The sequence below is a fragment of the Hibiscus syriacus genome, unplaced genomic scaffold (genome assembly GCF_006381635.1).
Source record: "Hibiscus syriacus cultivar Baekdansim isolate YM2019G1 unplaced genomic scaffold, ASM638163v2 tig00003041_pilon, whole genome shotgun sequence".
In the NCBI taxonomy this organism is placed as follows: domain Eukaryota; kingdom Viridiplantae; phylum Streptophyta; class Magnoliopsida; order Malvales; family Malvaceae; genus Hibiscus; species Hibiscus syriacus.
This window is the reverse complement of record NW_024061960.1, coordinates 240,201-254,495: the sequence shown is the minus strand read 5'-3', so window position 1 is coordinate 254,495 and position 14,295 is coordinate 240,201. Positions and strand designations below refer to the sequence as shown.

The window sequence follows — 14,295 nt, the reverse complement described above, 5'->3', positions numbered from 1 at the left end:
TTAAAAGAATACGATCTTTTCCTCAATCCCCAAATTTTATAAAATAAATTCGATTTAATTGGTGTCACTTAGCGGGATAAACTTTCATTTTAAAATTATCGAAAGTAACTTTCTTATCCGTTAAGACAATCACTTTACAACAATATTAAAATGCTCGAATATTACCCTTAATCCAATTATATAATAATTTTGAGTTATGCAAATGAGGCTATCATGCAAATCATACAATATTTAATTAGTGAAATTATGCATCACTCTACTTATTAAATAAATGATATAAAAAATGTAAAAGTAAATGCAATTATACATATAATATAATAAAGATATATTAAAATTGATCACGTTTGGGATTGATTGAATATAATATGTACTCCAATAATTTAGAAAAAAGAAAAAAATCTACTAATCCATATTGCTAGCATATTTAATAATTTAAATAAAATAAGACATGAACAATATTTATAAATCACTATGGTAGGGCCAACTCCCAAACTAAACACGTAGCCAAGAATAAAACCAAAAGTTCAAATGTAATTCAAAGGTAATTTAAAAGTTATTATTCCACTCACCACAATTGTATTCACCTAAGGCTAAGTACTGTTGTTTTACCCAACTATCTTAAAGCTCAAATTAAATTAAATTTGACCTAAAATCAAAACCACACTTTGTCAAACCTAAACCTTTATGCCCTCTATGCGCCGTTTATACTCTTTCAAACAACATCTCTCTTTATTTTCTTCATTTGTAGTACACAAAACCAGATTCCAGCAGAACCAAAGCCTCCTCAACCTATTTCCCTAAAAGCTACCCAAAATTCGGGTTCAAAACCTCAAAGTAGGAAAATATTTACCCTCAGCGACCTATGATACCTAACTGCTGAGAACTACCATGACAACAGCCCCAACGCTCGATCAAGATAAGTTCTCTTTCTCTCTTGCTCTTACTAATTTTAATTAAAAAAATTCATTTACTAAGACTAACATCAGGGTTTTTTCTTTGGCGACTGAATCCGAACGGTTATAGCATGAATTTTTCGACTGGAACTCGAACGATTCAGGTAAATCCACCCCATATCATCTTTGTTTTATTATTATTTTTATATCAACCTACTTATTTTGCTTATGATCGAACATGTAATGATTTCTTTGGGTTAATTACTGGAATATGAAAATAGTTACAAACATAAAGAACATATTTTTTATTGCTAATTTGGGTTCGAAATAAAAAATAATAAAGCAACATATACTGGAAATTAAAAAAAACGAAACTAGGATTACCTCAAAAATGCTTTTATTGCTTTCGAATATTGAGATGGAATATTTCCCTGTTTACAGTTTTTTTTCCAAAGAAAAAAAAATCCCCCCCTTTCTTTTTTTTGGCGATTCGAATCCCTCCCTTTTTATGGTCGAGAGCCCCCTGTTTTTTTTATCTTCATTTTCTTCACCAAATTCCTTTGTCGTTGCATGTTGATTTTCTTCATTTTGGTGAGACTTTGATTGGAGCAGGTAAAATGAAATCCCGAAATTTTCGGGATTAAATTGCTTTCTTTTTCTTCTGACTTTGGTTGATGTTGATGATATTTTGATTTCTTGTTTGCTATTGGGTGCAGATTTGGTGGGGAGAATGGCGTGCGTTACTGGCTTCACGTGGGAGGCATGAGTGGTGGCAACCTTCTCTCATTTTCTTCTATTCCCCCTTTTTTTAATCTCCTCATTTTCAATCTTGCATGTAGTTAGAGTTGTTGAATTGGGGTAGATGAAATGTTGACAGGACATGGGTCTACTCAATTGGTAGTGCTTCACATAGGGTGCTGCAAAATATGTAATAATAATAATTAATAATAATAATAATACTTATATTTAGGACGGAAAAAACGAGTGTCAACATTAATGAAATAAAAAAAATTAAATAAATTGTTACATAAATTCTAAAACGATAAATTAATTAGCCTTGCGACAATTGAATACTGAATTTACAATTTAGGTGATTCCTTTTTAATACAATTTTTTTTTGGATACATGTGTTTTAGTAACGTAGAGCTCAGTATTGTCGTTAATTGTGAAAAATGTGTCATTCACTAGATATAATCTGATAGTAGAGCTAAAGGTGCATTCTTCATCTAGTGTTATACATTTTTTCTTTTTGACTGTGTTTATGTATGTTGTATGTTTGAATACCGACGAGATGATACTATTTAAGTTATCATATTTACTTGTTATTAGATCATCTGAGCATGCGATTGCAAATTATATGTGTTACTGTTATGTGACAAACACGACCAATAAATTCTGATATATGCATTTACTGTTTACTGTTACCGTGAAAAAAAATAAAGAATAGTTGGTGTATCCTTATAGGATGATAACATCCAATTATCAAATAACAGGTTGACGCATCTCTATCTGATGATGATGTCCAATTACTGTTGCGGAAGACGGCTATCGGATAGAGCAAAATCGCAACTGATAATTTAAGAAAATAAAAATGAAGATAAAATAGACACAAAATTTACGTAAAAACCCCTAAATAATATAGGGTAAAAACCACTGGCAACGGTAGAAGAATTTCACTATGAGAAAATAGAAATTACAACTTCTCTCTATCTACCAAGGAGAAAACAATGATAATTCTCTCTTGATAAAAATGAGAAAAACAACTCTCAAGAAACTCTCTAAATTCTCTAGTATTGGAAGAAAGCTAGAATGCTTTGGGATGGTTTTAAAGCTAAATGAACTAGGGTATTTATAGTTGAAACCTAAAGACTAATCTTGCAAATACCCTAAAGTAAAATGATTAAATGTTGTAATTATCCCTTGTATAATTCAACAAAAAATAATAATTAAAAACAAAAGCAGCCGCCGGCTGCTATGACTATTATTTTCAACAATCTTCCACTTGAAGATTTGATTGGAACAATCATATCTTCACACCATTCTTTCTACCTTGTACATTTATGTTGCTTATATTTCTGTCAGGCCAAAAGAGAATCGACACCAAGTAAATTTATCAGCGTTGATTGCCTTCGTCATGAAATATGTTATGTTATCTTTGGTATGAATCTTCTGCATATCTACTGTCCCTTCTTCAACCTTTTCACGGATGAAATGGTACTGAACTCGTATGTGCTTTGTCCTTGAATGAAATGCTGGATTCCTTGCTAGATACAAGGCACTTTGACTGTCACAAAACAGAGAGACATACTCTTGATTGTGCCCAAGCTCCTCCAATAACATCTTCAACCAAATTGCTTCTTTATTGGCTTGTGTAGCTGCTACATATTCTGCCTCTGTTGTGGACATAGCCACAACTGACTGCAATTTTGAAACCCAGCTTACAGCTCCACCAGCAACTTTGAACACATATCCTGTAGTAGATTTACTTTTATCCAAATCCCCTGCATAGTCAGAATCTACATAACCATTTATTAGTAAGTTTGATCCTCCGTAACATAATGCAATATTTGAGGTTCTTTTGATGTATATCAGGATCATCTTCACTGTATTCCAATGCTCTTTGCCTGGATTCGCCATGTACCGACTAACCACTCCCACTGCTTGTGCAATGTCTGGTCTTGTGCATATCATAGCGAACATTAAACTTCACACTGCTGATGCATACGGAACTTGAGACATCTCCATCCTCTCTTCTTCACTGCTAGGACTCATACTGGAGGATAATTTGAAGTTAATAAGAAGAGGGGTAGAAATTGGCTTACAATCTTGCATGCTAAATCGTGACAAGATTTTCTTCAAGTAATTCTTTTGTGAAAGCCAAATCTTCCTATTACTTCTGTCTCAGTGAATTTGCATCCCTAGAATCTTGTTTGTTGATCCCAAGTTCTTCATTTCAAATTCCCTAGCCAGTTGTGCCTTCAATTCTTCAATATGATCTTTGTTGGGTCCTGCAACCAACATGTCATCCACATACAACAACAATATAACAAAATCGTTATCACCAGACCTCTTGAAATAAGCATAAGGGTCTACATTAAGTCTGTTGTATCCAAGGCACATAATGAAGGAATCAAATCTCTTATACCAACACCTCGGCGCCTGCTTTAGACCGTACAGAGATTTGTTCAACCTGCAAACCAAGTTCTTCTTTTCGTCTTCTTCAAAACCTTCAGGCTGGAGCATATATATCTCTTCTTCAAGATTTCCATGAAGAAAAGTTGTTTTAACATCTAGTTGTTCTAGATGTAAATTCAATGTAGCACACATTGCCAAGACTACTCGAACTGTTGTTAGTCGAACCACAGGAGAAAAAATTTCATTGAAATCAATACCTTCTTTTTAAGCATATCCTTTGACCACCAGTCTTGCACGATACCTCTCCACTTGATTGTCACCATTTCGCTTGATTTTGAAAACCCATTTGTTACCAATTGGCTTCCTTCCTTGTGGTAGTGGCACAAGGTCTCATATATTATTTTTATGAATAGCTTCAATTTCTTCTTGCATCGCCATCATCCATAGTGAAGCATCTGAGCTGTTTATTGCCTCCTGGTATGTTGATGGCTCACCGTCCTCTGTTAAAAGACAGTATGCAATATTACCTTCTATAACATAATCTGAGTGCCAATTGGGACGTCTTCTCACACGATCTGATTGACGAGTTATTGGAGCTTCAGAACTCTCTAGCTCTTGTTCATCATGTGTTGGTTCCACTTCAGAAGAATCTCCTTTTTCAACCTCCTTTTCCACAAGTATCTGTGTAGTCTATGACTTTTCAGCGCTATCATCGTCTTCTTTTCTTTGTAGTTTATCCTATACAAAGATAACATCACTACTGATGATCACTTTATGGGCAGTGGGATCCCACAAGCGATACCCCTTTACACCATCAATATACCCCAAGAATTTGCATTTCCTGGATTTTGGATCGAGCTTAAAAATTTCTTGGGAGTTGTACATCACGTACACAATACTTCCAAATACATGGAGATTTGAATAATCAGTTGGTTTACCAGTCACATCTCCATTGGTGTCTTAAGCTCTATTGCAGTTGATGGAGCTCGATTCACCAAATAACAGGCGGTATTGACTGCTTCTGCCCAGAATGATTTTTCTAGGCCTGCATCCCTCAACATTGCTCTTGTTCTTTCTAACAAGGTTCTGTTCATCCGCTCTGCCACTCCATTTTGTTGAGGAGTGTTCGCCACTGTGAACTGTCTTTTGATGCATTCTTTCCTGCAAAAGTCATCAAATTCTTCGCTTGTGTATTCTCCTCCATTATCTGTTCTGAAACACTTGATCTTATTTCCAAAATCAAGTTCCACCCGCGCTTTGAAGTTTTTAAAAGTTGAAAACACATCTGACTTCTTTTTAATAGGGTACACCCAACATCTCCTGGAGTAGTCATCAATAAATGAGACAAAGTATTTTGCTCCGTCAAGGGATATAACCGGTGCTTGCCATACATCAGAGTGAACCAATTCTAGAACACGTTTGCCTTTAGAATTTGATGTGTTGAATTTCAACCGGTGCTGCTTACTTGTTATGCAATGCTCACACAAAGTAAGTGATACCTTTGTTAAGCCTGGAAGTAGCTTTTGCTCCACAAGAACTTTCATTCCTTGTTCTGATATGTGTCCAAGTTTCTGATGCCATAGCATTGCAGAATCTGAACTACATGAGGCAACAGAGGCTTCTGCTTCTAGCAAAGTCTCTCCCTTCAACATGTACAAGTTTGCTGCTATCTTTTCGCCTTTCAGCACCACAAGTGCTCCACGGAACACCTTCATGATTCCTTTACGTGTTTAAATCTTGCTTGCATTATTATCCAACAATCCGTAGGATAATAAATTTTTCTTCAGGCATTTCACGAGCCGCACATCTCGAACAACTTTAATTGTTCCATCATACATCTTCAATTTGATGGTTCCCACGCCAATAATCTCTAAGGCATGATCATTGCAACTATACACAGATCCTCCTGAGACAGGTTCATAATGATGGAACCATTCTCTTCTTGAGGTCATGTGATATGTTGCTTCTGAATCAATGAGCCATATATCTGCATATTTCTTTCTACCTTCCACGGTGGTTGATGTTTCACAGCATAGAGCATCTCCATCATCTGAAGTGTTTGCGGTATTGCCTTGTGGATTGGAGTTTTTATTGAGACTCCAACAATCCTTCTTCAAGTGACCATTCTTTCCACAATGGTAGCACTTTAAATTATTCTTGCTCCTCGACTTCGATCTACCATGTTTATGACTGCTGCTTTAGCCACGTTCTGTTGATCTCCCTCTCATCATTGTCAACGCTTCTTCTTGTTGCAGATTTACTTGTCTGTCTTCCTTGTTCTTGCGCCGATTTTCTTCTTGTAGGACAACAGCTGCAACATCATCGAAGACTAGACTGGTGACATTATTGTTTGTCAAGTTGACGATGAGTTAATCATACGAATCCGGTAGACTTTGAAGTAGAAGTTCAGCACGTTCTTGTTCTCCTATTTTACAGCTTAAGGATGTAAGCTGAGAAAATAAGGTGTTCAGTGTATTTAAGTGCTCCGTCACTGAAGTAGATTCTGACATACGGGGAGTGTACAATTTCCTCTTAAGGAAAATTTTATTATGCAACGATGTGGCCTCGTACAATTTGGTGAGATAATCCCATATCTCCTTAGCTGTCTTCTTCTCCTCGATGCTTGACAATACTTCATCTGCTAATGCTAAATGAAAGTTTGCCATAGCATTTCCGTCCATCTCGTTCCATTTGTTGTCATCTGAGAACTCCACCGGCCTTTCATTGATAGCCGCTAGACACCCGTCTTTCCTCAGGATGGCCTTCATCTTCAATTTCCACAGTGAGAAATTTCTCCCATTGAACTTTTCAATGTCAAATTTTGTTGACATTGCTTCTATTATTGATAGCTCCCACTATTTCACTATCGTGAATAGTCTCTAGAACCTCAAAGAATGGGTAATACCTTCTTATTTTCTTATGTTGGAGGATACACCTTTTGGTGGCAACCACAAAGACAATAAGCATATATTACACACTCAAATCTGGCTCGGATACCAATTGTTGCGGAAGACGGCTATCGGATAGAGCAAAATCGCAACTGATAATTTGATAAAATAAAAATGAAGATAAAAGAGACATAAAATTTACGTGGAAAACCCCTAAATAATATAGGGTAAAAACCACGGGCAACGGTAGAAGAATTTCACTAAGAGAAAATAGGAATTACAACTTCTCTCGATCTACCAAGGAGAAAACAATGATAATTTTCTCTTGATAAAAATGAGAAAAACAACTCTCAAGAAACTCTCTAAATTCTCTAGTATTGGAAGAAAGCTAGAATGCTTTGGGATGATTTTGAAGCTAAATGAGCTAGGGTATTAATAGTTGAAACCTAAGGACTAATCTTATAAATACCCTAAAATAAAATGATTAAATGTTATAATTATTCCTTGCATAATTCAACAAAAAAAATAATAATTAAAAACAAAAGCAGCCGCCGGCTGCTATGACTATTATTTTCAACAATTACTGATTTACAGGGCGGTACATCTCTAACGAATGGTAAAATCCAATAATCATTTGGCGATGTAGCTGGAATAGTTTACATTGCATTCATGTCATCTTTGATGTTGTATGGATATGTCATGTCTAAATTATTGATTATCGTGTACTGATTGTATGTCGTAATTTATGTTGTTTGGTTTGTATTTTGAGGATACACTGGTCTCTATATTTAAACCTTTAATTTTTTTCCTTTGGAATTATCTTGATATTTTAAGAAACGATTAGCGATATATTTTATTTTAAACAATATGACTATTATCAAATTTTATTATACTTGAAATTTCTTTTATCGGATTTTAGAATGCTATGTATTTGTACATTATTTTTATGAGACTTTGGATTATATGATTTGACATGCATTACCATATAAATATATGAATTCTTATTGCTATATTTTGAGTTTTTCAACCAGTGATTATTAATATTTTAAATTTATTTGAATATTATAATTGTAGTTTGATATAATAACTGCTAATAGTTTCTAAAAAGTTTACGATTATATAAACCTCCTTCAATATTATCTTTTAGATTTGGTCGTAACATTTGAGTCGGATCCAATGATTACAAGAGAAGTAAAATACAGTTTGCATAAACAATGGGGCTAGTGAACCCTAATTGTTTCTCTATCCACTAATAAACAACAAATCAGGTTCCTCAGTACTGAATATCATCTATTACATCAATAGGGTGCGAATTTACCCTCATAAGAGAAAATTGTCTAACATGACGCAAATTTACTAACCGAGATGGAAGAACCGCCTAATAGGGCATGTGTTTATCGGTTGTAGATAGGGAGAGCACGGGACTTGAATTTGACGGGTTTTGGATCTGACCTAATCTTATTGAGTTGGATTTTAAAAAAAATCGAGTTTGAGTCGGATCAAGTTAGGTTATTTTAGAGGTTATGTTTGGTTTGGGGTCGAATTTAGGATGAAAAATATCTGATCTGACCCTATTATACTCAAAAAAATAATTTTACTTTATATATTTAGAGATAATTATAATAATAACCTTCTTTATATTTTTTTAATCAAATCTCCAATTTTTATTGAATAAAAGTAATAATTTTTTTATAAATATATTATTTTGGTCGGGACGGATTTGAGTTTTATCTATGAAAATGGATCGAATGTGAGTAGGATGAAGGGTGTATATTTTTTAGATTAAGTTCAAATCATGTAGAAGATGTATAATTTTTAAGTCTGATTAAGTTTACCAAAAATCTGACCCAAACCAATCATACCCATCGATGACGGTAGAAATTGAGAACCACCTACAGAAATCTTCCTCTAACAAACTCATATCCTAATACAATAAGATAAAATGTGTATGCATATCATAATAGATCAAAATCATTATTATCTCACCATAGTTTCGACAGATTTAAAAGCGTCGGGATGCTAAAATCATATATACATGATGTTAACATGTTATGATATGACAAAGACATGCATATTGTTAGTAAGCAAGGAAATAATAGAGATGATAAATTCGTCAACAATCGCAATCAGGAACTTAGGTAATCAAGTACAAGACAAGTCAACTCACATCATATCTTGTATAAATTTTTGAGTTAAATTAAAAAAAAATTATTTGGTACGAATTTCTTACTAGACAATTGTCATAATAAAATAATCATCCCAAAAATTGATCTTTTCTATAAATCATATTATATTATTTTTTTTGACATTAATAATTTCTTTTTCTTTATCAACGAGCTTTCTTGCTTAGAGTTTTTCATATAAGTTTTAATTATCTCTTATATTATACAATCATTATACTTATTGTTATCCCCATCACCTATATGTTCCTTTTTGCCTCCCTTTTACTAATGTCTTTAAAAACCTTTCAGTATTTTATCTTGGAGCCCGAAAAATTTATACCGAGTTGAACTTTTTTTAAAATTTTCTATTTGAACAAATAGTCACATAATTCACGTGAACCTTCTTTTTATTACTTTTTAACAATAATGATCAAATTGAAACATACACTAAATGTTATATAAATTTTAAAAAAATAAAGTTTAGATATTAAAACGGAATAAAAATGATAGTATAACTACTAAATGTGTAGTTTACCCTTAAATAAATAAATTAGGCTACATTTGAAAGCCCATCGGATAATGTAAATCCCCAGCCCATATTATCAACAACGATATCCAAACTGAATCACATCCGTCCGTGTGTACAAGAGAAAATTGTGGCCTTTGGCTGAAACTCCCAGGGTTCTTTATTGATCAACCAAATACTGGAAGCAGAGCCTCTGTCACTAGGTTCTCGCTCAAGTCTCTCTTCTGTCTTTAGCTTATCATACAGGTACTTTATTCATTTTCCAATTTCAAACCACCCTTTTAGTTGCTTAAAAGAAAAGAAAATGATGATAGTTTTCTTTTACTCTGATTATTGCTAGATATACTAAGTTTCTGTGGTCTGTTTGTATGCTAGAAATATGGAGAGGGGAAAAACGCTGTTATGGTCTGTTTTGGATGCTTATTTCTAGTTTTTAATTCTGTTGCAAGTTGCAACACTTTCAATCTTGAGCTTGAGGGTTCCTTTTATATTTTAATGTATATATTTTACTTTCTGAGCTAATGGTTTTGTTTAGATTTTTTTGGGGTTTTCAATCACGTATTATCTTTCAAAGTATGAACATTTTTATCATGTAAATTGCTACTTTGGAAAACGATTAGCAATCAATTAGATTCTGTGAGATTAATGTCAGCTTACTGTTAAATGTACTGGAGAACTCACAGGTTGCGAGAGTAATTGGTTGATTAGTGCTTTCTTTGGGAGTGTATTCAAGTATAATTTGCTTCTTTTATCGGCTGGAATTTGTCTACGGATAATATTTGACCCAGTCTCTATTTCGAACTGATGTTGTAATTGGAATTTTTCGTTTGAAATTGCTTCTATATCTGCTGAATTCCCTTAATCTTTTTTTCTTTCCATCAATGCAGATCTTGAAGATGTATACATCAAGGAAGAAGATCCACAAAGATAAGGATGCTGAACCAACGGAATTCGAGGAGTTGGTTGCCCAGGTTTTGAACTGTTCTTACTTAAAAGGTTCCTAAAAATGTGTAGTCCTGATATGATGTCATTACCTTTGCATGTATTTTTGTAACAGGCATTCTTTGATTTGGAGAATACCAATCAAGATCTGAAAAGTGACCTTAAAGATCTCTACATTAATTCGGCTGTGTAAGAATGATAGATTGGGATGCAATACTTGTTATTTCACTTATGTATTTTCCCATCATGTAATTCATATAAATTGTTTGCAAGCACAGCCAAATTGATGTTTCTGGTAGCCGGAAAGCTGTTGTTATCCTTGTCCCGTATAGATTGAGGAAATCTTTTTGCAAGGTTCATGTTAAGCTTGTGAGGGAACTTGAAAAGAAGTTCAGTGGCAAGGTGAGGAAATGACTAAGCTAATCCATTGTCCTTCAAATTTGTTCCTTCTGTTTAATGAAACGATAAGAGCAAGAGCACAGCTTGAGTGAAAACTTGGATTAGGTCTTCTAGTGTACAATTTATTAAGTGCATTACCATTTAATACAAAATGCAGTTAACAAACTTTGATTTTCATGTGTTTCATAAGATGCTTTCATTGTTGAATTGTTCTGCTAAAAGCAAGATATTTCATTATGTTTTAATAAATTTATCTCTTCATGAATTGTTCTACATCAGGCTTAACCTTTAACATAAATCTCTGTTTATTTTACTGATAATGTCTGTTGTTAACTGGTTTAGTTGATGCACTTGGTTTATGCATATATGATAGGATGTGATTCTTATGGCCACCTGGAGGATATTGAGGCCTCCAAAGAGAGGTTCTGCGGTTCAGAGGCCATGCAGCCGCACATTGACTGCTGTACATGAGGCACTGCTTGAGGATGTTGTTTTACCTGCTGAAATTGTTGGGAAGCGCACTAGATATGGAATTGATGGATCGAAGACAATGAAGGTAAAACATTGCTGTAATAGAATTAGCAGTACTAATACGAATTCTAGCATTAGGTTGTTAAATATTGATGAAAAAGCAAGTGATGATTAAAAGAATTGTGATCTTGTGAACCGACATCTTTCGTAGGTGGTTAACTTTTTGGAGGTGTAATGTTCTATCATTCATTGTCTCACTCCTTGGGCAGGTCTTTTTGGATCCAAAGGAACGGAACAGCACCTAGTATAAGCTCGCGACGTTTTCTGCTGTTTACAGGAAGCTTGCTGGAAAGGATGTTGTGTTTGAATTCCCAGCCACGGAGGCATAGAGGAATCCTCTTTGAAGTGTTGTGACATATTATGTCTTTCGTTCCCCCCTTAGGAAATTTAAAATTTTGACATTTAGTTGTTAAGCAAAGTTGTATGGATTTATTTTCCTTATGATTTAGTTTGATGAATGCTGTAACCCCCAGACCGATGCGGGTAGCCCGATCCGATTCGAGAAGTCACATTAAGGCCACCGGAGCGACCCACCGTAAAAATAGCGGAAATTTTAAAACTTTTTATCAGAACATGTAAACTTATAAAATCATTTATCACTATTTAAAAATAAAACAGATTTTCAAACTCGTATATAAATCAAAATACAATTACATGCCCCCTAATCACAAGTATCATACTCTGCAACCACGCCGGAAGAACTCCCTTACTGAAGTCGATAGATGCACTGGTACAAATGTTTTAACCTGAAAAGGTGAGTAATAGAGTGAGCTTTGGAAAGCTCAGTAATACAGAACTACCAGATGATGTTACATGACATGTAGATAAATGGAAAGCCATATAATTTCCTTATTGAATCATATGTATACCAGCTTGCAGAATAATTTGGGGTTCCCTTAGAAACTCATCGAGTAGAAGCCATGAATCTCAGTTCATAAGAAACCTTTCAAAGTATGACATTTTTCAGGAGATCGAATAGGATGTCTAGTGTGTTCCAACAGTATAATAAAATCATAATAGGTACAAATCATAGTCCAGTAATCTCACAAATTCATAAAAGAGTTTAACCTTTTTGAAAATCATAGTTTAAACCCTTTTCCGGTACACCATTAGTAGTTCCCAAAATTATTTTCCATATAGCTTACTTTATGCACATAGCAAAAAGAAAGCCGACTTAAGGATAGGCTCTGAAGCTTGTATCCTTAAGCCCAAGTCAATAAGTCCATATAGCTTACCCTAAGCACACAGCAAAGGAAAGCCGACCTAATGAAACATCTTGGGGCCCTCAAGAGTCACATTAGGCCCAGTTAGCTTGATCAGAGCTATTCCATCGTAATTCAATTCCAAAATTCAATTGCACCGTGACACAAATTCCATAAATCCAAAAACATGGTAATCATATACCATTTCAAAACAAAAATTAGATAGCAACCATATTCCATAAATTGTCACATTAAATTGGTGCATCAATAAACAATAACCAATGAATTCGGTGTACCACATATTAAAACCAATAAAACAGTTCAGTAATAAGTAGGGAACACACTAGAGAATCCAAGTATTTCCAAAGGCCATTGTAGTTATCATTTTGGATAACATGAAACTTATGAAATTTGAACGAATTCCTGGAACAAGGTCCTATTGAGGAGAATCGATTACTAACCGATCTAGCCAGACATTTAATGTTGATACATTAGAATCCCACTATATTTTCGTGTGCTTTAGGAAAACGTTCAGGAACCTTTATACATAATAATTCTAAATTCAGATTTACTGCGAGTGATTCCATTACCCAAACAATCAGGGGTATTTAGGAATATACTTTAAATTCATAGGATTTCAGCCCAATTGAACCAAATAAGATATTCAGAATCTTTTCCATCTGCGTTACTTGTTTTTTTTTCTTCAAACATGACCGAAGTGATTTTAGATGAAATATAGAATCGAAGATTCAAATCATTTACAATCTACGACTATCGATCATATTATCAAACAACTCGAGTTACACAACTCTCAAACTGATGCATGTCAACAAGTCAATTCATTATCCTTCCAGTGTATTCACTCTTTAATACCATAGTGCAGATCCATAGATCATCCCCATAATCATCACTGAATAAATCTTCCAACGGTCTTTATTTCATTTCCACGTTTCAACAATATCAGGAAATACTGACGTACTTGATCCATGGCTCATAACCCATAATGACAATTCATCATGTAAGTTCAACAGTGTTTCAAAACTCATCAAATCACCTATTTAATCCTTAGTCATTGATGTTACTTAGTTCGTTTGGTAAGCAAGTCTATCCCGATTACTTTAAAGTTTTCCAGAATAATTCAGACGTTTCTGAATTTCAAATACACGTTGTACTTCATTTCATTTCAATTTATTCATATAATAAAGTCATTCTGGTATTCGTGATTGATTTGACTAACGACTACCCACTTATTAGTACTGTATGCGCTCTAGAGTTGAGCTGCCCCAAGTATTTCCAGAATTATCATCGATCCAAATTTGAGCAGATGAACAAACATTCAAGTGATACTTATATCATTCAGGTAATGATATAGTACTAACGTTGGTTAATCACTTAAGTTGCGTTTCACAACTTTTACTGGTAGCACAACATCCATGTTTATTTGGATTTCTTAATTAATCCAAGACATTTACTTATTCTAGGTCATAAGGGCATTTTGGTCATTTTGGTGCTTAACATTTTTTTCTATTCATTTCAAAGCTTGAGTATATCCATTCATTCCTGAGCTTGGTGACATTCTTGAGTTATTTCCATTCCAGGGGTAATTTGGTCATTTTT

General features: G+C 34.2%; 1 protein-coding gene across 1 annotated transcript; it reads left to right on the top strand.

The window, feature by feature from the left end:
- Window positions 1-9,745: 9,745 nt before the first annotated feature.
- Window positions 9,746-11,866, top strand: LOC120166547 (40S ribosomal protein S7-like). The gene is made up of 6 exons (XM_039175797.1): window positions 9,746-9,850; window positions 10,492-10,575; window positions 10,662-10,735; window positions 10,825-10,948; window positions 11,319-11,501; window positions 11,686-11,866. The coding sequence occupies exons 2-6, from the start codon at window positions 10,501-10,503 to the stop codon at window positions 11,719-11,721; spliced, it is 492 nt and encodes a 163-aa protein (XP_039031728.1). The 5' UTR covers window positions 9,746-9,850; window positions 10,492-10,500; the 3' UTR covers window positions 11,722-11,866.
- Window positions 11,867-14,295: the final 2,429 nt, after the last annotated feature.

Bases quoted from the DNA above. Each gene is read 5' to 3' on its own strand.
- LOC120166547 (XM_039175797.1), top strand. From the start codon at position 10,501: ATGTATACATCAAGGAAGAAGATCCACAAAGATAAGGATGCTGAACCA. The intron at 10,949-11,318 runs GTGAGGAAATGA...CATATATGATAG, and splicing joins AAAAGAAGTTCAGTGGCAAG to GATGTGATTCTTATGGCCAC. The intron at 11,502-11,685 runs GTAAAACATTGC...CTCCTTGGGCAG, and splicing joins ATGGATCGAAGACAATGAAG to GTCTTTTTGGATCCAAAGGA.